The sequence below is a fragment of the Cyprinus carpio genome, chromosome A7 (genome assembly GCF_018340385.1).
Source record: "Cyprinus carpio isolate SPL01 chromosome A7, ASM1834038v1, whole genome shotgun sequence".
In the NCBI taxonomy this organism is placed as follows: Eukaryota; Metazoa; Chordata; class Actinopteri; order Cypriniformes; family Cyprinidae; genus Cyprinus; species Cyprinus carpio.
This window is the reverse complement of record NC_056578.1, coordinates 19,399,668-19,424,717: the sequence shown is the minus strand read 5'-3', so window position 1 is coordinate 19,424,717 and position 25,050 is coordinate 19,399,668. Positions and strand designations below refer to the sequence as shown.

The window sequence follows — 25,050 nt, the reverse complement described above, 5'->3', positions numbered from 1 at the left end:
AGAAGTGCAGTTAGGGAAAAACAGAACAGATGGGTGTCTAATTAACAACCAAGGAAACTAACTAGAAAACACACATGGACTGAAAGCCACAAAACTTTATTTTGATTTAGTTAATCTCCTTTGTGTGTGTGTGTGTGTGTGTGGTAAACATGTTAACATATTTTATTTCATATATATTTTACTACTGCAATAATCCACACAAATTTGCCAAAGTCAGCTTTTACACATTGTATTTTTGTCTTTCAGAATACATGTGTTGCTTTGAACATAAGGTCCATCCTTTCAGACGTTCTAGACAATACTGTAGCTACAGCTTTCAGTTTTGTACATCCTGTTGGTCTGCAGAGAGAGTGAGGGGCTGACAGCTGATTGATTTCAGGGTTGCTGTGTGTGCTTGCTGCAATCCTTTGTTGTTGTTTTTTATTGTCGTTGACCTCCAAGCATATAAAAGATTCATGCAGACTGCTTACTGTGTTTGTTAATGTACTTCAACGCACCGCATCACCCAGCCAGCGACCATCAGCACCCCTTCATAAATATTTACTACGCCTGGCCTCTTCTTCCTTTTGCTTTCCTCTTCTCTGCATTTCTTTGTTTATTACTGTCACACTGTTCTTGAGATCTCGCCACCATGAGGAGGCCAATGTGACACTGGCTGACAACATGGCAATCTGAAAGGATTTAATGATGACAGGATGGAAAAGAATGTTTATTTTTAGGAACTGGTGGGTATTTCTCATAAGTAGGTCAAAGGTATAATGATCAGTTGCATATGGACAATAAGCATAGGGACACGTGTGCCACACACACACACACACACACACACACACACACACACACACACACACACACACACACACACACACACACACACACACACACACACTGTTTCCTTAAAGAAAAGTGAGCAGGTGAAACATCTGTGGGTCACTTCATGAGACATGTTTGCTGAACACTAGGCAACCGGTCACATCTGCTTAAACAATACTGACATCACCATGACAACAGCAACAACAGACTATGTGATCAAATTTACATTACATTTACATTTACATTTAGTCATTTAGCAGACGTTTTTATCCAAAGCGACTTACAAATGAGGACAATGGAAGCAATCAAAAACAACAAAAGAGCAATGATGTACAAGTGCTATAACAAGTCTCAGTTAGCTTAATGCAGTACACGTAGCAATGGCTTTTTAAATAATATAATAAATAAAAAGAAAAACAGATAGAATAGAAAAAGAATAGAGCAAGCTAGTGTTAGAGGTGTTTTTTTGCTTTTGTTAATTGTTTAATAAATGAAAAGAAAACAGATAGAATACAAAAAGATTAGAAAGCTAGTTAGTTTTTTTTTTTTTTAAGAAAACATGCAGCAAATGAATAGAGTGCAACTCTAAAAGGGACGTTTTTTTTTTTTTTTTTTTAAGAATACATTTAGAATAGAGAGTGCTAGAGTTAGAGGGTCAAATAAATATGGAAGATATGTGTTTTAGCCGATTCTTGAAGATGGCTAAGGACTCAGCTGCTTGGATTGAGTTGGGCAGGTCATTCCACCAGGAGGGAACATTTCATTTAAAAGTCTTGAATTTTATGCGAGCAGTTATTGGAAGCCAGTGCAAATTGATAAACAGAGGTGTGACATGCATTCTTTTCTGCTCATTGGATTAATTGTAAATGTTTGATAGAACTGGCTGGAAGACCTGCCAAGAGAGCATTGCAATAGTCCAGCCTGGATAAAAAAAGCTTTTTTTATTAAAGCTTTAAAGCATTAAAGCTTTTGGGAACGGCAGCCCTGAACAATGCTTATCAGAGGACAGGGGAAAAAAAAAAAATGTGCGAGTTATTTCACAATAAACAAATTGATATTGTAGCCTATATAGTTTGTGCAATTACATTTATGTAAATTGAATGCTGAAAGATAATATTAATCATGTTCTGTTCTGTAATGTTGATAGAAATCATACACTATCAGAATAAAAAGGTTGCACTTTATGCATGCAACAGCCTGTCACTGGCAGTCCCTTATGAAAATAAACCATGGTTTTACTAAAGTGAGTGACCATAGTTCAACTGTAGTATTTGTAGATTTGAATCATGTGTAAACAAAAAAAATATTTGAACCACGTGTAAACAAAAATATAACCTAATAAGTTACAATTAAGGCATATTGAATGTTAAAATGTGTTTTAAACATAAAGTTAAGTGGTTATCATTACCCATTTTACTCTTAGTAATTTGATAATTTTATAAATTTCATAATTTAAAAGTTTAGTTCAGAAGTATCGTATTAGTATCGATATCGATGATACTGCCTTGAAAAATATCGGTATCGTATCGAAAACAAAATAAGTGGAATCGCCCATCCCTAAGTAACAGGCTTGAGGTATTCAGCCAATCACAAGGCACAGGATACGATCAGAACGATAAGCTTTGTAAAAATCGACGCATTTCAGAAAGCCAAGGCATAGAGGAAAAACAATATATTATATGGAAAATAATGTGTTTTTTGATCCTTAAATCACATAAATACATATTACCTAATACACAACATAATGTTCTTTTTAGCAACATCATATTACCCTTTTAATTGTATTTAAGTATTTTTGTTTCTTCTTATTTTTGTTATTTTGTTTTACATTTTTTATTATTTATATCTTTTTTTTTTGCATAATTATAGTGTCGTGTGTCACCATTGTGTGTGTACTCTGGATGGCTTACTATTTTACCACCTTTGTGGTTTTCTGCACAATTTAAGGTACATGCAAGCTTTGGAAGTTCAAGTAGATTGGTATATTAACATTATACCACTTAAAACTGAGTTTATAAGTTGTAAAATATTCAGGCAAAATAGAATCCAATAAAACCCGAAGCATTGCCACCGTGTTTTCATGGTGAATTCATGGCAACCACAGCTGACATTTTTTACAGCCTACATTTAACAGGATTTTTTTTCTTACAGTAAATATAAACATTTTATCAATTTAAAACCCTGCTATGAAACAGAAATTCATCCAAGACATTGTAGATCTTTTTCAGCTTCTCACCCTATAGGGTCTCTTTCTTAATGTCAGTGTGTGTGGTTGTTTATATCTGCTGTTAAGCAGATGTGCATTCCTCTCCTGGGTGACACACAGAAAGGCTGCGGGAGAATGAGAAAAAGAGAGGTTTGGGGGTGAGGAAGCTTGTGAAGACGGTGGCAACAGGACCACTACTGCTCATCAAATTTCCATCTTTCTCTCATCCCTCCCCCTACATGCACAACATACTCATTAAATCCTCTCCTCAGTGTCTATACGTCTGACAGCTCGGCTGTCTATCTATTCTACTTCTACTCTCATCATGAGTTCCCCTTCCAAGCCTTTTCACAAATCCATCTATTATATTGTTCAGTCTGCCATCAGCTCTCTGTTTCTTTCTTCTTTCTGCATCTCAAAGACTGTCACCTAGAGCAAGGTACGATAACAAGGACAAATTCTCTGCTCATATTCAAAATGCAAATGCACTCTAGTTTGTCCCTTAAGTGTCACAGAACCTTTAAGGTGGGTGGAACAAACACCTGTGTATGTCTCTAGCATACAGAAGTATTCATTTAACTCTTTATTGACAGAAAAAAATGTATTGATTTAAAATATGAATTGTGGAATATTAAAGGGATAGTTCACCCAAAAATCAAAATTATGTCATTAATGACTCACCCTCATGTCGTTCCAAACCCGTGAGACCTCCGTTCATCTTCGGAACACAGTATAAGATATTTTAGATTTAGTCCGAGAGCTTTCTGTCCCTCCATTGAGAATGTATGTACGGTATACTGTCCACGTCCAGAAAGGTAATAAAAACATCTTCAAAGTAGTCCATGTGACATCAGAGGGTCCGTTAGAATTTTTTGAAGCATCGAAAATACATTTTGGTCCAAAAATATCAAAAACTACGACTTTATTCAGCATTGACTTCTCTCCCGGGTCTCTTGTGAGCGTGTTCACAGCACTGCAGTTTAGTGATATCCGGTTCGCGAACGAATCACTCGATGAAACCGGATCTTCTTGAACCAGTTCACCAAATCGAACTGAATCGTTTGAAACGGTTCGCGTCAACAATAAGCATTAATCCACAAATGACTTAAGCTGTTAACTTTTTTAACATGGCTGACACTCCCTCTGAGTTCAAATAAACCAATATCCCGGAGTAATCGGTTGCATCGGTTTTCGGATCACCGGTAGTGATGGGAAGTTCTGTTCTTTTCCGCGAACCGGTTCTTTCGGACAGTTTGATTCAATAAACCGGTTGCCGAAAACGATTCACCAGTTCTTTTGCGCTCGACGTAATGACTTCATTGGCGATGATTGCCCTTGATTCAAGCCTTCGGTTTACCCGAGCTCATAACATTAGCACAGAACCGTTTCAAACGATTCAGTTCGATTTGGTGAACTGGTTCAAGAAGATCCGGTTACATCGAGTGATTCGTTCGCGAACCGGATATTGCAGTGCTGTGAACGCGCTCATAACAGACCCGGGAGAGAAGTCAATGCTGAATAAAGTCGTAGTTTTTTATATTTTTGGACCAAAATGTATATTCGATGCTTCAAAAAATTCTAACGGACCCTCTGACCCTACTTTGAAGATGTTTTTATTACCTTTCTGGACGTGGACAGTATACCGTACATACATTCTCAATGGAGGGACAGAAAGCTCTCGGACTAAATCTAAAATATCTTATACTGTGTTCCGAAGATGAACGGAGGTCTTACGGGTTTGGAACGACATGAGGGTGAGTCATTAATGACATAATTTTCATTTTTGGGTGAACTATCCCTTTAATAGAATGTTAATAGTGTCTGTTTTCAGTTTTGAAAAGAAACATATGACATATGTTTCAAACATTAAGTAGAAGAGCTCCATAACAACCCACAAGCTAACTTATTTCACATGAATATGCACAATAGGCAAGCTATACATAAATGTTTCTGTTACAATCTATCACTGTCACAGATGATCACTTTGTTGGTCATTGTTTCTTTCTAAACAAGCGAAAGTGAGGGTCTGGCTCAATATATTATAATAAACATATTGCAGATACACCACACTGATAACAATAAAATCAATATCAAGTTATAATGCAAATCTGGTAATTAAATTCTCCTTACCTCTTACTTATAGAACAGCACGAGGCTTACAATCACAAAATACCAAGAATTGACCGGAAACATCGTGAGAGAGAGAGAAAAAAAAGTTAACTGGTTAACTAAGTTGCTTTACTACATCCATTGAGAAATTATATGAACTTTTAAAAAACATTAAACATTGTTTTTTATTACGCTGTGAATCAAATAAAACATTTTAACTAATTAATTGCACACGTTTCTGTGATTCATCACAATCACACTTAACAGCAAAATTTGTAATCATAAATATATTTATATATTAGATCCCTAAATTAATGTAGAATCTACATAAGGCAGTGCATTTTATATAATATTTGATTTATAGCATGTTTTTACTAAATACTCTTAAGCCTATATTGCTAATACCATTATCTTTGTTAGAATGACACTATGTACACTACATAGGGCTATATTGTACAAGTATCTAAAACTAAAAGTATTTTGTGGTGACCATTTATGCTGGTGTTCTCAGCAGGAACCTGCTCAAGGACACAATGACTGTCATTGTAAGTAAATCAGTCTGTCTTATCATAAATCGTGAATCAGACTTTCATGATAGTGAAGCCTATAGAAGACAAGGGAGCAATTGGAGAGAAGCCAGGTTGTAAACCTAGGAGAAAAAAAGAATTTGAGCTCTCTTCAGGGAGAAAGTTTAGTACACTTTCAGAGGACAGTGCTGATTTATTACGGTATGGGATGGTTTGTACTATTAGCGGGTAATATCACCTTTTCCTTTGTTTTCTACGATTGTGTTCAGCCTTGGGTTATCCTCTGAACAAGCTTGCACTGGCCTCCGTTTAAATGTGAATTCTTAAATTGTGAATTAAAATCAGTCCACCATCTTTATCACTTGATGACCAAATAGCAGGAGTCACACTTACAAAATATCTCATACCGTGTGGCAGATTTCCATTTATAGAACCCAAAGTTACTGTCTGTCTGGTTCATGTTCTTCTGGCACCAGTGTGGTGTATTGCAGACAGTAAATATACAATTATGAAGCCACTGCTGCACTACAATGTGATTATCTACAAGCTAGAGGATGGAGTCATATAACACGAATAAAGAGAGAGATATTAGGAAAGAGAATAGAGTGAGAGAGACAAAGATTTGGGGGGGGGGGGGGTACAAGAGAATTCAGTTTGATACAGAGTAAGCAGACTGGACTCTTTCAAAACTAAAAGATCATAAATAAAACTAGTCAGACGAGACTGTTTTGAGGTTAATTGTTCTAATTTTGTGTCTCTGAAAAACAATGATCTATGATATTACATTATGTTGAACATCAAAGTTTTGTAGTGCCAATTTGTTAAAGGGGGATCTGTGGGCATTTTTTAGAATTATGGAGTAAAAATTCTATTTTTTATTTTGAAGGAAAAAGTACAAAGTAGACCCTTGGGGTAAATTGGGATAGCACCCCTGGTTTAGGCATGCTTTAAAATGTAATAATTGTAATTAATGGGGCTATTATCAGTATTTCCATGAATTAGATACATTTCAGGCTAATTCAGTTTGCATTCATAGTGTTGCTATTATGACACATCTTCATTTAAAATATGGTCAATTAAATGTATTAATATGTCTGTATAAAAGTCTTATATATGTGGACCTCATAACAATATAAATATAAAATATAAATTTAAAATATAAATAATACATTTTACTCTCAGATCTCTTTTGCTGGCATTCTGATTTGTTTGTCATCGGTTATTCAGTTATTCAAATAAATTGTCAAAATACAATTTAAAATATTGATTTAGTATTTTAATGACACTTTGAAGAAAAAAAATACATGATGTTATTTCAACAATGTGTATCAGCTTTGCCGTGCGGACTTCTTGCCCTAGGTACTGGTAAGTAGTACTTAAGTGGAGCAACTTCCCTCATCTTATATATTATTTGCCTGTTAAGTACATAAAGATAAAGAGTAGGTCTAATGCACAACAGCAGTGTTAGAATACACAAGACACTGGGGAATCCTACAAAATGATGTGCAAGCAATCTGAATGAGAGAGCAGTTGTGTAGATCAGTCTTATATGGTTATTAGACACAGCGAGCCATCACAGCTTTCTGCCCCAGTCTCTCCAACAGATGAATGACAGCACTTGCTAACAGACAAGTGACTCTGAGGCTTTGGAAAGTGGATACAAAACTAGTACATTTCGTCTTTTGATAGTTTTCCAAACTTATGTACATTGTTTTGCACCATTCTTGGTGTTGCTTTCTATGCCACTTTGTAAGTTGCAAAAGCTTTGGCAATACAAATGCGCAATTATGTCATGATAATAAAGCACATTAAAACTGAAACTGAAAATTTAAAGAAAGAAGATGATAGATGACATTTCAAAGATTGTGGGGGAGGAAACAGAACAGTTGAAGACAACATCTTATGATCCTGTTGGACAGACTAGAGGAATCTTCATGAATGTTTGAGAAGATGGACTGAGAGCTGCACTGTTAATGATACACAACATGACACATTTTATCACAAAATAAAATGCACCACATAATCACAAATAATTTTAGAAATTAACATGATATAAACTACATACAATCAATATTGTCTTATTATCTGTGCTCAAGAAAAAAAAAGAAAAAAAAAAGATGTGGGCATGTTCTAGACTTGTCGCCATGTAAGTGAATCATGGAAAGTTTCTGAATCATTGCAGTGCATCTGTGTGTAAACGTTGTTATGTTTGTTCTCTGAACATGTGGTGTTGAATCCTGTCATTATTTACTCATACTCATGTCATTATAAAGCCATATGGTCATATTTGGTTTATTGAGCACAAAACAAGAATGTTTGTTTGCATGCAGGTAGACTATAATAGTTAACGTTTTTTTTTTTTTTTTTTAGTAATGCAGATTTCAACCCTTGGAAAGCCATAAAGGTTGTGCATTCATAACAATTCCTAAAATCTAAATCATGGCCCTTCCAAGCCATGAAACTATCTTGTGCCACTTGTAATGTTACAATGAGATGGCATAATTTGATTCAGCCACATGGTCTATAAATCTTTTGTAGAGCAGGATATCCATACCCTCTAAGTGGCTATCAAATTACAATCTCCATCTTAGATCTGATCCTAGAGTCTATTAACATTAATAATGAATGCAGGGGTTTATTTCAGATTGCTTCATCTGACAAACACATATTGGTCTCTAAAATATACATATTTGTAATTTGTACCTAAATGGTACATACAAGTACATTTAGAAAGGGTACAGCCCCAATGACAGCTTTTGTACCTTTTTTTCTGATTTTATTACATATTATATCAGCATAAATATCTGAAAAATGTAATAGTCTAACTATTATTTCTATTTCTATATATTCAGAATTAACAGAGTTTTGCTATAGGATTATTTGAATGAAAAAAAAAAACATAAAATAATAAATATAAATAGCCTCTGATATAAATAAATAAGAGATAAATCATTTGGATCATTTGTAATGGATCAAGTGTTTGTAATGATTCTCATTTTCTAACAGTAGATGCCCCTGGGACTATTCAGCTCTAAATAATGACAGCTGAGAGCAGCAGAATCTATGAGTCCTGAATACAGGCCTCACTAGCAGTATTCATACTTTCCCTAAAGACTGGTAATGTGTTTTCTTAGATTGCCATCTTGTGGTCAAAATATTTTACTGCAATGATGACCCAATAAAGTATAAATGTAGTCAATAAAAATATATTTCTAAGGTTGGAGGTCGTACTTAGCTGTATGTATGATGTAACAGGAAATGTGCCATCATGTGACTGTACTTTTGTGTGTGCTAAATTTTTTTTTTTAAAAAAGATCTATTAGACAAATGGGTATTGTCTTGTAAAAATGGGAAAATGAAAATCACTCTTTACAGTACTCTATATTAGTAAGGTCAACTGTAGTGAATATTTCATATTTAGGTGATTGTGTTTGTTTGTTGTTTAACTAATGAACCAGTAGATGGCAGCAATATGCCATCGGTGTTTTAAATGTACTTTCTGAGAAACGATATAATAAAGTTTATTATTATTATTTTAGAAAAAAGAAAATAAAACAAATAACCGTATTAATAATGAAAGGTTATAATCAATTCAGTGGTCACTGAAAGAATGTGCTCCATTTTCTTAGACCCAAATGCATAATCCTTTTTAGATTAATCCTCATAAGTAGTCTACTTATAGTAATGAACAAGTTCCTTAAAGAAAGCGGCCTCTATACATTTTGTGTATTTTAATGAAAATCGGTTATAAAAACATGAATTAGAAAAAGAAAGAAAAAAATCTATGTATTTTCATGATTTATCCATTAGTCCTAATCTAAAGCAGCAATAATATTGTGTTCGCCAAGCTGTAGCTTTCAGCCTATGAAAGGCTGTCATCTAGTGGTGTTTCAGGAGAATGCAACCTTTGGACATGTTGACAAAGATAGTTAAACAACCTAACACATGGCTCAGCATTTAGTTCTCTGTCTTCCTTCCGCCCATATTTTTTTCTGAATAATGGTGTTTAGTGGATCTTAAATGATCAAAGTGAGCCCTCAACAGCACACTTCAAAAGTCTACGAAAGTCAAGATTAGTGGCCTTGTGCTGTATCAAGTTGTTATATGTATTTATGCAAATGCATATCTCATTACATTAAATTATTGATACATAGCTATTGTTGAGACAATCATGTTTCCATAGGCCAGTGTCATAACTCCATCATGAGACCACCTTCACAGAGTGTAAAACAGCATGTTCTCCATGCAAATGTTTCCTGCTTTAATTTTGCATGCATTCTCACAGCACTGGCTGTAAGCTGCCATCTATCAATGCAATGCATGACACAAAAGGGATGAAGTGTGGAGACGAGATTACCGTCAAAACCCTCAATCCAGGAAATGCTTCAAATCATAAAGTGACTCCAGTTGGTACAAAAAGCAGCTTCTCCTAAAGTATGCTTAAACGGCCCCTGAATTTATACATCCTCACTAGCCTGTACTGAATACTCTTCAAATCTCTCCATTTACATGTATGTTCTAGTGCTGGGCAATGATTAATTGCGATTAATCGCATACAAAATAAAAGTTATTGTTTACATAATATATGGTAATATATGTGTGTAGTGTGTATATTTATTAATACACACACATACGGTATATATTTAGAAAATATTTACATGTATATATTTATGGTCATATAATTTATATTATATATACACAATTTTTTTTTCTTAAATATATACATACATGTGTCTTTATGTATACATAATAACTATACATAGTACACACACATATACTATGTAAACAAAATCTTTTATTTTAGATGCAATAAATCGTTGCCCAGCACTAGTATGTTCTCCTCCAGTGTTTCTTAACAAAGAGCAAAACATCAAAAATGCACAAACAACATAGGCAGGATTTAGCAGGTAGCTAAGGCCTCAAGAGTTAATGGGATCACTAATAAAAGGTAGTAGGAAGTCTTTCACCAGTTGTGAAAACACTGCGAACACAGTCAAAATAATATATATGGGGCATTACAGAAACATTTTCAGTTAGGATGTCATTTAGAAAACTAGTCAGATCTTAACTACAGTTTCTTTATTTACAGTCCCCGCCCCAGTTCAGTTCAGAAACCCCCTGAAACATTAGTCAAATCAACAACCATGGTACATATGTGAATGTAGAGCAGTTTAGTGGGAAATGCATGATGGTCATGCGTTTAAAAAAATAAATAAAAAAAATTATATATATATATAAACTGGATAAATGGTAAATAATTTGATTATTATCATTATTGTATCATGAAGTAGGCCTATGTATTACTCAAACAGTACAGTGAGTGGCAAGAACTACACATTTGTGACATTATTTAGAAAACAGGGGTTCTGCCCTATTGATTTGCACTGTTGTCTGAACTTTTTAATTACATTTGTGCATGTGCAGTGCTGCTGTGACAAAAATATATATATAAAAAACTTGACACGTGGCACTCCAGTTTTGTAAAAACGCAGTAAATGCCTCTGCTCTGACACAAATAACTGATCTCGTGTAACGAAGATGGTGATAAAAAGAAAAGCACTGTTGTAAAGTGACACTGACATGAATGATCAAGGTTGATGATTGAACATGTCACGAGCTGACCCTGTGCACCACACTTTTAGCATTATGGTAGATGGTTGCAAATGCTCCTCAATCCATCTGTCCTCTTAAAACAACCCCACGTTTTTCCAAACACCTTTTATTCAAATATCTAACCCTTCTGGGGCGAGTCACATGATGCACGCGGTTTTCATTGTCACTGTCAAAACGATAAAGTCTTCCGCGCAAGAAACAGTGTCCTGAATATGATTTCTGGCTTGCATGAGCAAACATGTTCGTGCACGTTCGCTCATTTTCTACGTTTCTGTCCTGATGACGTTCCTCGCCATTCACGCACAAAAGTTAGCCGTCGGTGATGTGAAAAGGAGCGACTGTGTGCCACAAAGCGTGCGAATACGATTTGGCTCTGCGCACATCGTGCACGCACTCTGCAATGCAATCCACACACAGTTGATGCAGTACTGCTAGCAAGGGCGTTCAGACAACGAGTGAGACACACCCAGAGGAAAAATGGTCTCAACTAATGCGCAAGTACAATCAAAAGGGCTTGAGAATAGCCCGATTGCGCGGGTTGGCGTCAGTGGCCAGATCAAGAGAAGAAGATTTTTTTTTCTGTTTTCTTCAAGGGCAAAATGTCCTGGTGTGAAGTGATTTCGAAATAACGTTGTAAAACGACAGAGTCGCCAGTGAAATGAGCTCTCTCTCAACAAACAACCCAGCCGGTGCACTTGTGAAAACAATCATGCGCCAAGCAGTTGCTCTACAGTTTTTTCTAAGCGGTAGCGGAGCGACACACAGACATGACATCAAATATAGGTAAAGTCTATTGCTTTTTGTTCGTTTTAAAAGTCAATAAATGGTATTATAATGATTTGAATGTGTTGTATTTTGCGAGTAAAGATGGCGCCGGGCACAGTCAGGTGACCTTGTTTTTTTACCCCCTCAATACCAACAATAGTCAAAGCGAGAAGCGGAAGTGAATGCTCCCCCTGAAATACGATTGGCTGGTTTGAACTTTAGGAAAAAGCGTGGGCCCGTGGTTGGAGTGTGCGATGTGGCAGTCAAGTGCATGTGACAAACTTGTTTTTATTAATAAGACCAGTGGCTAGCGGTAACTTATGGGCTCTGCCGTAGCGGGGCTCGTTTGGAATAATTAAACTACGGGGATCTATATCGTATTTCGCTTTGTAGATATCACGCTTGTATATGTTCTGTCCAGTGCATCTTGTTAGGCAACGTCCCTTGGTTCACGCTGAAATATTACGCTTTATCTCTTTAAATCATATTTACATATAAGCGTTTATATAGCTCATTTAAAACTCTCACTGCACGAAAGCCCATTTTTGTGAGATGCAGTGAGAAAAATCCCGTGTTTACTGCGTAAACTAGGAAAGAAAGAAAGGTTTTAGCGCAGAGAGCCTCAGTAGACGCCACCGTGTGTTCCCTCCAAAAGGGGGAGGGGTCGTGTTTTCCTGACGGTCTACCAATCCATCAGTACAAAGTGACTGTACTTACCTGCCAGGGAACTATGTGCTTCGAGACAGAAAGCAGCAGTTTGACAAAATATTTAACACGTGTACAGCCCTCGCTTACACGACCGTTGCATTAATTGTAACCAACGCGGCAGCCTGTTTCAAAATGTCTCTGTAGTCCTATAACTCCTATACCCTGGTCTAAGTGTGGATAAACCCACTCTAAACTAAAATAACTACCATACCCCTGTTTAGTCTCTGCGCCTTCGACAGTTCAGATGATTTTATCGCATAGATGTCACCCTAAAACGGATTCGCCGGATCAACCTAACAGTTTCTGTAACCCCACCCAGTTTGTGATCGACCGCTGATTGGTCGTCAGTGCAGTTCTGTATGTTTTCACATTCCATTCCGCGCTTCTGATTGGTCGCCGGTGACGACAATCCCACACCCAACTCCCACCCACTGGGGCATCATGTTTGTGAGACTCGCAATAGCTAGTTTGTTAAGAGGCTATAGCTGAATGTGCAGCAAAGACTCCAAGTCTAACTGCGCTCTTTGGTTTAAATCACTCATTTAGAGTTCAGTAAGATGGATATGAAAAAGAGAATTCACCTGGAGTTGCGGAACCGGACGCCGTCAGACGTAAGCATCTTTATTAATTGCTGAGTGATATGATTTTAATAAAAACTGTTGGTCAGAGGAGTTCTGCGTGGATGAACAACACTAGATGTGCACGCGTCAACTTGATGTCTTGAATGAAAAGTTTGCGGCGACTTTGTTACAAGCCTAGAGCCTTGGATATTGTTATCTCAGTGTGGCCCATAAGTTTAACAGTTTTACCGATTATTTTTTCCCCAACTTTCGCGAGAGCCTTTGATGATGCTGTGGTCGGAAACTGCAAGAGCTCCATGCATTCAGTGTATAAACAAGGGAAGCGGCGTGAGAAGCCATATTTGTAACTTTGTAGCCCCTGAACGCGCCCTTTTCCTTTGCATCCTCAGTGCTGCGAAAGTCGTCTCCTGCCGTCAGTTCGTGCCTCTCTCACACTTTCGCACATCCATTTTCAGTTAAACATTCACGCTCGCCAGGCACGGTGGTCGTCGGCCAGTTCGCTAACTTGTTGTGGGACGCATTTTTGTGGATTGCTGTGCAGACGATTTGACAGATAACCCGATCGCTCAAATACATTTCGTGGCATCTCTCCAGGCAAACGGCTTTTATTGACGGATTTGAGTCTTAATCTAAAGCATTTCCGTTTCTCAATCAAAGAAAGTTGTGTAAATACTTAGGCGGGATCTTTCCTCGGGCTTCTGGCACGCGCCTATTTGATTTGGATAGGAAAACGAGCGCATTTGTTGTTCGGTCGCGATATGGAAAGGAATCGTGTCACAGCATATCTAGTTGCGTAAAGGTGCCCAAACCTATTTAAACCTGCATTATATGTCGACGATGTTGCCGGAATGCAAAGAGCAAATCGGCACTCTCTCTTTCTTAAACATCTTCCGTGTTTTTCTTACTGTTTATCAATCCCCGCAAGCATATAAGCACCATCTCTGATCAGTTCAGTGCAGCGTTATCAAGGTCCCTGTTATTGCCCCTGTACGCATACCTAAATACGCTGTAATAGACCTCGTAATTAAAATGTCATAATCGTGTTCTGAGCGCCTCTGTGCGTCTTCCACTGGCAGGATAAAGAGAGAGGTTTCCAGCCGTGTGGCTCAGCTTGTTATTGACACAGACCGCGCGCTTATGTGAGCGCTACGCAACTTGAAGCTGCGCTGCTCTAGTTGCAAGATCTAGGACAAGCCGCCATTTTAACCAGCAACAAAGACGCACGGTATTTAATCGAGCAGAGAACCGTTGCCGCCGTCTTAATGCTTTGAACCGACCAGAATCGTTGAATACAGAGAATCGAGCGTGCACGAAGACGGAAATTTATTTTTTATTCCGTGAAAGTCAATACCTTTCGCTTACAGAGCGACTCCGTTGCATTATCACGCGCCTCTCTGCCCCTCCTACTCGTGAATTCTTGGGTCCGTCCTCGTGTTTTTGCCCTTCCAAGACAATGCAATGCATTTGTGTAACACCCAGGCTATCGTTTACGCGTCTTTACATTGCTGTTCGAGCACGCACGCACGCGCTACAGTAAAAATGCTCTACCTCCCAGGAAAACAATGTAAGCCGCTTGTTGCGGAGTCAGCCATTTTGTTGGATAGGGAGTCAAATGTGAGCTTTTGTCAAAGCACCGAAATATGCTTCCCTCTCTGGAGCTGTAGACCGCATGCTGAAGTAAACTTCACAACTGCACGGCGCCCGATTCGGTCGCGGCGGCGTGTTTATCTGTGCTCTTTATTTTTCTCATTCTAATCTGATTAACATAATCATATTTTGTTAAGAATGGACGCTGGTTTTCTGTTTGTTTTTAGTTATTGCTGATAACAATATGGGATTATCTCCTTAGTTTTATTTCCAGTTGGGAGCATATGTTATGCCCTTTTGCTGGGTCATCATAAAGGTAAACACACACAGTGATCGTGGCATGCTTCGAAAGTTAGAAGCAGCCCTGATGTGACTGGATTTAAGCGGCTTTGTCCACCTCCCCTTTAGTTTGAAGCTGCTCAGGTGGAGACTGTAACAAATGCTGTATTCATTAATCATAACATTTCGTCTCACGTGCCCTTTCAACAGGTAAAAGAGCTCGTGCTCGACAACTGTCGGTCAAATGAGGGCAAAATCGAGGGCCTCACCGATGAGTTTGAGGAACTGGAATTTTTAAGCACAATCAACGTAGGCTTAACATCAGTCGCCAACTTGCCGAAGCTAAACAAACTCAAAAAGGTAATAGATGCTTTCTTGTCTACGACTACAGTAGTATCAGAAATATATTTTGGGACTGTGTGAAGTCTTTGCCGGTCTTATTAATGTGTGTTTTCCACAGCTTGAGCTTAGCGATAACAGAATCTCAGGGGGTCTGGAGGTACTGGCAGAGAAGTGTCCCAACCTCACCCATCTCAACCTCAGCGGCAACAAAATTAAAGACCTCAGCACCATCGAACCCCTGGTAAGACGCGTTCATAGTATCATAGTGGAGTTTATCTTAGACTTTAAAGCACTACTATCATTAATATTCTTGAAGAACACTTCTAAATAATGATATTGTTGCTTGACTTGGATTTTAGACGGCTTGCGATGAATTTATTATTATTATTAATTTGTTCTCCTGTCTTTTTCCCCAACAGAAAAAATTGGAAAGCCTCAAAAGTTTAGACTTGTTCAACTGCGAGGTGACAAACCTGAATGACTACAGAGAAAACGTCTTCAAGCTGCTCCCTCAGTTGACGTATCTGGACGGCTATGACAAAGAGGATAAAGAAGCCCCCGACTCTGACGCCGAAGCTTACGTCGAAGGCCTAGACGACGACGAGGACGATGAAGATGGTATGTTTGTGAAGAGTCTGACTGACACCGTGCTTCAGGATCGAGAACTGAGATCAAGCAATTCATTTGTCATTGACCTAATTTTGTCCGCAGAGGGAGAAGAGGAGGAGTATGATGAAGATGCAGCTCCAGGAGATGAGGATGAAGAAGAGGGAGAGGAGGATGATGAGGAAGAGGGAGAAGAGGAGGAAGAAGAGGACATCAGCGGAGAGGTTAATGCCGGAATATAATGATTATTCCTCTGATTTTTACAAATATAGTACATGGTGTCAATTTGTGCCTTTTTCGCTCTCTTATAGGAAGAGGAGGAGGAAGAGTTAAATGACGGCGAGGTAGATGATGAGGAAGACGTTGGTAAGTGAATAGATGAAGTGTCTTTGTAACGTTTTAAGGGTTACCAGCACCTGTTGAATGCTGGTAAGCAGGGTGAGAGTAAGAGTAAATGAAACATCTGGTATCTCCTGTGCTTTGTTTACAGAGGAGGAGCGGGGTCAGAAGAGGAAAAGAGAGCTGGATGAGGAAGGGGAGGAAGATGATGACTGAACATGCACTCCCCCCAATCGTGATCTGACCGTTTAACCCCTGTATATCTGTCCTGTTGTCACTCTGCGATGGTTTGGGGAGGTATTCAGATGGTAGGGGGTGGGTTAGTGTAAACGAGGACACAATTTAAATATTTGTTTTTAGACTTTTTGTTGTTGATGTTGTTGTTGTTTTCTTTTGGTTTGGTTTGTACTTTCAGTTTGATTCCCTTCATTTTCTCCAAAAGCTCTTCAAATGGCTGACAACACAGTGTGGAAAATTATTATTGTTGGAAAAAAGAAAAAAAAAAAAGACCAGTATGCTCTTGTAATTTTTCCCTTGTCTTTACTGTTGATGCCTAAATGCTGGTGATGACTTATGTATTAAAAAAGAAAAAACAACCAAAAACCTTTTAGAAGTGCATGGCTGACTCTATTTTAAAGTTGACTACTGGATTACAAGGAAGAACATTTTCTAACCCACTTTTTTATTGCATCTTTTATTTGTGTATTTCGTTTCTTTGGTGTTTTCTTCATCATCATCAACACCACCACCGTGTGACGTGCTATTTAGGCATGAAGAACGCATCATGATGTCTGCTTGGACATGCAGAGTTCAACCTCTCAATGTGATTTTTATTTTTACTTTATTTTTTAATGTCGAATGTCTGCCCTTGTCAAATGAGCCCTAAACCCCTTCTCCCTTTTGTGTGGATAGTTCAGAGGCTTTGTGTTCTTTGTAAATAATGACCAAATATATTTTTTTTCTGATTCCCTTTGATAATGGCAGACATTTTCACAAATAATCTCAGTTGTAACCATTAACTGTAATAAAATGAATGAAAACGCAACAGGCTCTATGGTAGTTTGAAGTTCTCTGTTCTGACAGCTACAGAAAATCCGCATATTGTAATTAGATGTGATACTTGGATCAACGGGTTATGTATTTGAAGTCTTGTGCAGAGATGGCAAGTGTATATCACCTCGCCACTGATATAACGGGTTAATTGATATGAAGTGAAATTGCATTGTGACGCTCAGGGAAAATAGCCTGTATATTTTTGATGATATGTGACTGAATATTGTGTAAATATTCAGAAGCATCATGCCAATTTAAATAGAACGCATAGTTTTAACTGAGCTGTGTCCAGTTGTCAGATCATACTGATTGCAATTTTTATTAAAAAGAAGACTTCAGATTTCACATGAATAAAAGTCAGCATTTTTGTTCCAATGAATATTTACTGTACACGCATGTGCTTTGCTAACATGAGCATGAAAGCATTGCATACAGTGTAACGGAGGTGTTTTTTATATAATCTGTGTGAACAGATTGCCATTGTGAGTGAGTGTGTGTGTGAGACTAAGGTAAATTGAGCTTGTCTCAGTCTAGACTGTTAGATTTGATGCACCATTTGAGTAAATTCGGCTCAGCACATTATTGCTCTTCATCAGGAAGAGGTTTTTTACCTTGTATGCAATTACCTTTTGTACAACATGCTGTAGTTAGTCAGTTAATCCTAATGAATAGTGAAATACAGAGTAGTGATTACATATTAATGTTCTTCATTTTAATCAAAGACAAAGGTTAGCCTAATGTCTTGCCTCATAATTCTTTAGAAAGTGTCAGCTTGAAATATTTCAGCATTAATTGTTCTTGTGTAGGCAGTGAGTGCCTTGTCTAACACCAGATAAAAGGGGCCTGAGTACAACACAAATATTCTGGCACCTCACACTGTGAACAAGTTAATAACCACTTCATCTCAAAATTCTCAATGATGCACAATTATCAGGCATAAGATTCGGAATGTAGCTACTGTCCACATAACCTATTCGTCACTGTTTGGCCCATTTAAGTAGGCCCAGTGTTAGTATTACCCAGTGTTCATTAAGCACTACTGCTTGTGTCCGAACTGCTCTTTATCATGTTAAGAGAATGCTGTGTAGTCTGTTTAATGGCAAGTGTAGGCCTTTCAGTACGTGCTGACGTGAGCAAGACTGTGGCTTTACCGCCCCCTAATGTCAGAATACCTTAAGTGCACTTTACCTCAAAACGCGCTATTATAATGAAGCAGAAGATGCTGGGGTTTGTGTTATTGTTTTATGAAGCAAAATATTTACAAAGCTTGAGGCTCATAGTGTTTTCATTAAATAGCGACAACAGGAAAATGTCAAACCGACCGTGCTGGTCGAGCGAGGTTATTTATAACTAGTTCATTTGGGAATCAGAGGATCAATATATTTTAAAAGGGATAACATTTTAACACATTAGCTCTATAAGTGCTCCATTAAATGTGCCTGCAAAGTTTTTTTTTTTTTTTTTTTTTTTTGAGCTGGTCCAGTTTGTTCTGGGCAAAACCAATGTTTTAAATATATAATTAATAGGGTAACGTTAATTTCTAGAGAGTAGCGCGCACTGAGGAGCGTGACTGCACCTGTAGTGTTTCGTGCCGCATAATGTATTTCACCGCAAAGAATTTGTCCCCTTTACAATAAAACATTTGAAAGGGTTTACAATGAAAGTTAAAAGTTGAATACGATGCAATTTATTTTACATCCAATCTAAGAAGCTATTTGTTTAAGAGGTCAGTAATTTAAATGTAACAGGACGGCAAGGATACAGTAAATTCATGGTTACTCAAGACTCTTCACTTTAAAGTATGAACTGAAAATATAAATCAATAAATATGTTTGATTTAAAATGTAATAAAGAAGTAACATTATGCTTTATAAATCACAGTAAGTCTTTAAAATTAAGAATCGCAATTAATTCAACTTTCAGAATAAAAAAAATAACAATTTTCGTGTCTCATTCCCAAACGTTCTTTTTCTCACGTTCTCTACAAACTTTACTTTGAAATACAGTGTAGGTATCTAATACTACATCTATTACTAATTCATTTCATAATTGCATTTTACAATTTGTGGACTTTTATATTTTCATCAGGTGCAAAGTGTAATTTTTCTCAGTTTATTCTGAACTTTATTTAACTTAAAAACCCATTTGAATTGCCTTCATAAACTGACCTGAACATATTTCACATAAATTATGTGAAGCAACACAGTCCCCAACTTATATTAGTAAAACCCAATACTTCTAGATTTAGGAGCATGTCAATTGGATAAATATCATCTGCGATGTGAGATTACTGCATGGTGGTTTTTTAGTTTCTATATTAAAACTGCACTGTGGGTCATATCAAAATGATGCAATGGACCTAGTGTTTACATGAGATAACAGCTTGATTGGTGAAGCATGTCTGTTTGACCTTATTAAAACACGTTTCTTCTCTACATGGAGTTTATTAAGCAATTTAGAACAAGGCTAAGTAGCACAAAGAAAAAAAATGAAATAAATAATTCTAATAATGAAATCTAGTGTAGTCTACAATTATGAGATGATAATGCAATGAATAGATTGTTCCAAACCCAATCCATATAGAGAGAATCAATCCACTGCAGGTGGACCATCAGTGTGGCTGAAGGTCATGTAATGGGACAGTTTTCACAGGGTTAGTGAATCATCACTCCAATAAAGTCGACTTAGCACACAGCAGCTGTGGGGTCAACATTGGGGGTCAGAGCAAAACACTGCTTTATAAAGACAAGCGCTTGCTCTCCTGTGGTCTTGGTTTTAGGAAAAGGAAGCCTGTGTGTTTCAGCAGCGCTCACTGTAGGAGATCAACAGACACAGCACAGATCCAGCGTCAAATGCTGCTACCATTGCTGCTGCTGTTGTTATTGTTGTTGATGTTTGGGCTGTTTCTTGTGTTATTGAGCTCCAGCTCAAGCTGTCGAATCTTAATGTCCTTCTGCGTAAGTTCGTCCTTCAGTCGCCGCAATTCCTCCTGCTGCCTGAAGAACATCCGCAAGAGCTGCAGAGCATAAAGCACAGGGTTAAACACACATAAACACCTCTCAGCTAGAAACTGTATCTGCTAAACTGCCCTTATAACAACCATAATAAATCTTAACAGAATCGTGTTTACACCTCATTCTCTGTACGGGGAGGCACATTTTCTAGCAGGTCAATCCCATTGACCACTCCACCCTTCTTCTCCTTCACAGGGGCCTTGAACACCAGTTTGTTTGGTCTGTTGTAGCCCTCTTTTAAAGACATGAGTACTGGACCTAGACGTGACGAGTCGTTTTATTTCAGTATTTCTCTTTTCAAATATTTTTTTTCTGAATATAACTGCAGGTCTTTACCTCGGTTGATTCCACTGAGCCACTCATCGGCAGACAGAGCAGGTTCTGTCCCAGGAGTCATGGGATAAATGTCCTCCTGATATGTCTCTGACTGCAAAGAAAGAAGGACTTGATTTACTGTTATTTTTATAGTTAGTTGTAAGATCTTCATTAGTGTTTGGTGATGCGTTTGACTCTGGGCAGGTAAATGTTCAGTCTAAACTAATATGTGGAATCCAGAGGCTCACAGATTATAGTACACTATTATCACTCTGTTCATTGTGCAGAACACTAAGGGATAAAGCTCCAGTAATTAGTGTACTGTGAGGAACTAGGGATGTAAAGGAAATAATCCCAGGTATGAAAATAATCCCAGGTATTCAGGGACTTATTCTTACAGGTTCATGAGGGTTTGCTGAATTCCAAAGCTTCTGCTACAAATAAAACAAAATGACTAATGTTTCGGCTATGAGTAAACCTAGATGTTTTCAAAACATTTAATGTCTGCAACCTCCAAATATGATGATTTCCTTCCTAAATTATAAAGGCAGCTAAAAGTATAAAGAATATGTATTGTGTGATAAATAAATGAAATAAAATACTACATGTGTTGTTTCCCAAATGAAATTATAATAATAATAATTGTATATTTGGTTTGCCATTTAACTAAAATAAAAAAATAATAATATTAAAATATTACAATATTAAACATTTAATTAATATTTACGTTCACTGTTTTTTTAACAAAATATTAGAGAAACATTTTTTCATTTCAATCTATTTGTATAACACTTTACATAATAAAGATAATTCCAAAGCATCTTTACAGAAAATAGTTCCATAAAATGGCAAGTTAAAGGCAATAGTGCTAAAAACAGATATAACACAAATAAATACAATTCTTAAACATACTGTATGTATGTTGCGAGGGGGAAAAAGCATATAATATGCATAACTATATTCATAATGTTAAATACACTGTAATTTTATTCCTCCAAAATTTACAGAACACCCTCTTGTTGCGTCCTGATTTTAAAACCCCTTTATTAAACTGTCGGCTGGGCAACATCTGATTCGCTCTCTATCATGAATGATAGATATGGATTGATAGGTATCAGGACCCTTTGCACTGAAACAGAACTGGCGCTGGATTTATTTGGGTGTCTTTTACAATTGCGGTGTTGATAGGAGGCTGCTCTTCCCACTGTTTTTAAAGCCTTCCGATAATGGGCCAACCTGTCACTGCCCATTGTGTACAGAGAACAAAACACACGTGCTGTGTCTCTCATGGAGGTCATTACATGGCTCACTACTCTCGTCTCACCGAGGCGGCAGTTACACCAGCAACAAAGAGCTGACGGATTCCTCCATCCTTTAACACTGCTTGCTTAAAAAAATGCCATTTTGGCAAGATAGTCAGCTATAGGCCTCTCACAAGGGATGTGTCTAGCACAAATTTCTCTCATCCTTCAGTGGAACTCTCAATGATTCATTTAATTAGGAAGCGTGGACTAATAGCTTCATGGTGCTTATGCTCACCCTTCTAGGCACGATCATAGAGACTGGCTCAATCAGCCCCTTTAGAGTGACCAACTTATAAAACCTGAAGACTTCACACGCTCCTACATCCAGCCCATGCTTCGGCATCACTCCTATCAGAATACACATATGAGAAGTTTAACATTAGACACTGGTAATTGGAATGCTTTGTTGGTTTTGTCTTGATATTGAACAGACCACAACACAACACAACACAACACAACACAACACAACACAACACAACACAACACAACACAACACAACACAACACAGTTGGTTTATTAAGAGAGAGTCCTACTGAGAAGATAAAAGTGCTAAGGTTATACTGTACATACAAAATTCCAGATTTAACCCTAGACTACATAAAGACATAAAGTCAGATGACTAGATAGGGTGTGATTTTTGGAATATTTTGTTAATTCGTTGCACTTAAAATTAAGATCAATCAAGGATGCCTTTCTATGAAGAAAACCACTAAATCCAATATGAGCCATTCTGACCCCCTTTATCAATATGTGTAGGTTGTTTTGGTTTCTGTATTGTTTTTTTTTTTGCATTCTAGGGTTAATTTAGAAAGTTTCCTACACCATTTTACAGATGTTGCTGGTGTAGTGTGATCATCAAATGGTGTGGATTCAGTTTTACCGAGCCCTTTCTGTGGTGCAGGGGACCTGAACTCCATGAGATACTGCAGGTAGGGTTTCTCCAGGGTGATCTCGTAGTAACGGATGTTCCCATCACCCTGCAAATACACCATCTAAGTCAGTTCAAAGACAATTACAGTTTTTTTCCTAAGGTGATCATTTGTGATGGCAATTCAAGCAACTCTGCAATATCAACGTATGATGCCCCACTGATGTATTAATGTCTTTTCAGTATATAACTAAAACATAATATTTATACATCTAATATATTTCTAAGTATACGCTACTTTTCAGCAGTTTGTGATTGGGATTTTTTTAATGTTTTTGAAAGAAGTCTCTTATGCTCACCAAGGCTTAATAAATGGTCAAAAGTAATAATGTGATTGCAAATATTGTAATAAGAGTCTTTATTTTCAGTGTTACTGCTTTTCAACATTGCTTTCAATACTGAGTGTTTTTTTTTTTTTTGTGGAAACTATGATTTTTCAGGATTTTTTTGCTGTACAGAAAGTTCAAAAGAATATAATTGATTTGAAACGGAAACCTTTTGTAACATTACAAAATTTTGTGTTTTTTTTTAAAACAATTTAATGCCTTGCAGAATAAAAGCATTACTTCTTTAAAACACTTACTTTTATAAAACACCTTATTGACCCTAAACCTTTGAACATCTTGCACATTTATAGTACAAGCATGTAAGAATCCTTAACAGTATGGAGTAATATGTAATAATACCTTTCCTGCCAAGTAGAGCATACGTGTGTCTGCATCATAGAAAGGGAAAAGCAATCCTGAAAGGCCATCAATCTCCTCCTCAATGATTGGCATGGACAGATCCTCCTGTCATGAGAGACAATACCTTTGAAGCCAGATTTGCAGAAAGAAATTTTCCTATTTTACAAAATATTTTTGCGATACAGTGCTTTCTTCCAGCCCTGACCATGTACTAAGAGCAACGCAACCAGCTTTCTCTTTACCCACATTCTCTCATTAGTGCAGTTGAGTGTAGCTGTTTAGCTACACTTACAAAGAACAATGAATGTGATTATCACACAATAATTACAGGGAAGATGCTGAGAAGAAAACATAATGACTTTCAGCATGGTAATCTTTAGGGTAATGCAGACATCAGGGACAATGTGTATTTCTGGAGGAGTTTTGGGAATTATTCACACAAAGACACACATACATTTGTTTATCTGTCATGGTGAAGACTTTCCATTAACTTCATTTGTCTTTAAACTAAACTAATGATATATTCTTGCCCCTTAAGCTACACAAACCCCTAGCCCTGATCCTCACAGACACATTTTAGCATTTACAGTTTAGTTAAGACAATATTTTGTGTTTATTAATTTGTTTTCCTTACAGGTTTGATTTCAGGTTGAACTACCCTTGTAGGGTCATCTGATCATTTCAAAACTTGACCCACACACATACAGAGGTTGTTCTCACCTGGTCCCAGAGAGCAATCTGGCGTGTGTTCCAGCGAGACACACCTGTCGTTAGGAGTCGTTTCATGTTGCCTAGGAACACAACACGGTTCACTTTGTGGTTTTTAAAGTTCGCCTCCTGCTTGACAATGTAAAGCAACAATAAGTGAAATTTTCATTTGTGCAAACAATTTCTCTCAATAGTGCATTTACAAATCATTCACGGAAAATATAATTATTCTAGTAAATATTCAATTTAATATGCTGACTTGGTGCTTAAGAAACATTTCTTATTATTATTGATGTTAAGCTGCTTAATATTTTTTTCAAGTTTCATTGATGAATAACAAGTTAAAATTAACGACATTTGTTTAAAATTGACATTTTTTTTGTAACATTTGAAATGTCTTTACTATAACTTTGATTAATTGTATACATCCTTGGTGAATAAAAGTACTAATTTCTGATTAATTAAAAAAAAAAAAAAATGACTGACCTCAAACATTTGAGCAGTATTGTTTTCAGTTTTTTAAAAAGGATGTAAAGTCAATTTAAGTTCTAAGAAATTTGGCACGAGTGT

General features: G+C 37.1%; 2 protein-coding genes and 1 long non-coding RNA gene across 6 annotated transcripts in view; 1 reads left to right on the top strand and 2 right to left on the bottom strand.

Moving 5' to 3' along the window:
- Positions 1-80: 80 nt before the first annotated feature.
- On the bottom strand, positions 81-13,012 carry LOC122145628. Its single transcript, XR_006160442.1, has 2 exons — positions 12,748-13,012; positions 81-671 (listed from the first exon to the last, which is right to left on the bottom strand). It is a non-coding gene; the product is annotated as an uncharacterized LOC122145628 (long non-coding RNA).
- A 151-nt stretch (positions 13,013-13,163) lies between these two features.
- On the top strand, positions 13,164-17,517 carry LOC109063078 (acidic leucine-rich nuclear phosphoprotein 32 family member A-like). Of its 2 annotated transcripts, none has more exons than XM_042760162.1 (7): positions 13,164-13,349; positions 15,396-15,545; positions 15,646-15,768; positions 15,947-16,145; positions 16,239-16,357; positions 16,445-16,499; positions 16,624-17,517. In XM_042760162.1, exons 1-7 carry the CDS (start codon positions 13,296-13,298, stop codon positions 16,686-16,688), a joined length of 765 nt encoding a protein of 254 aa, XP_042616096.1. In that variant the 5' UTR covers positions 13,164-13,295; the 3' UTR covers positions 16,689-17,517. The 2 variants fall into 2 exon arrangements, with proteins under 2 accessions (XP_042616096.1, XP_042616097.1); XM_042760163.1 differs by lacking the exon at positions 13,164-13,349 and adding an exon at positions 15,181-15,222.
- Positions 17,313-25,050, bottom strand: part of LOC109063077 (coronin-2B) — a 38,048-nt gene continuing 30,310 nt past the window's right edge. For 2 of the 3 annotated variants that reach the window (XM_042760159.1, XM_042760161.1), the window contains exons 6-12: positions 24,493-24,612; positions 23,773-23,877; positions 23,039-23,135; positions 22,394-22,506; positions 20,876-20,966; positions 20,658-20,797; positions 17,313-20,541 (exon numbers count right to left, since the gene is read on the bottom strand). In XM_042760159.1, coding sequence (XP_042616093.1) covers positions 20,374-20,541; positions 20,658-20,797; positions 20,876-20,966; positions 22,394-22,506; positions 23,039-23,135; positions 23,773-23,877; positions 24,493-24,612 — 834 coding nt within the window. In that variant the 3' untranslated portion in view covers positions 17,313-20,373. The remainder of the gene's footprint in view (positions 20,542-20,657; positions 20,798-20,875; positions 20,967-22,393; positions 22,507-23,038; positions 23,136-23,772; positions 23,878-24,492; positions 24,613-25,050) is intronic. The other variant, XM_042760160.1, reaches the window with a different exon arrangement.

What these genes read in the sequence shown, in the direction of transcription:
- LOC109063078 (XM_042760162.1), top strand. Translation starts at nt 13,296, where the DNA reads ATGGATATGAAAAAGAGAATTCACCTGGAGTTGCGGAACCGGACGCCG. An exon ending in AGCTAAACAAACTCAAAAAG is followed by an intron (nt 15,546 to 15,645) that starts GTAATAGATGCT and finishes TGTTTTCCACAG; the next exon opens with CTTGAGCTTAGCGATAACAG. An exon ending in AGATGATGAGGAAGACGTTG is followed by an intron (nt 16,500 to 16,623) that starts GTAAGTGAATAG and finishes CTTTGTTTACAG; the next exon opens with AGGAGGAGCGGGGTCAGAAG.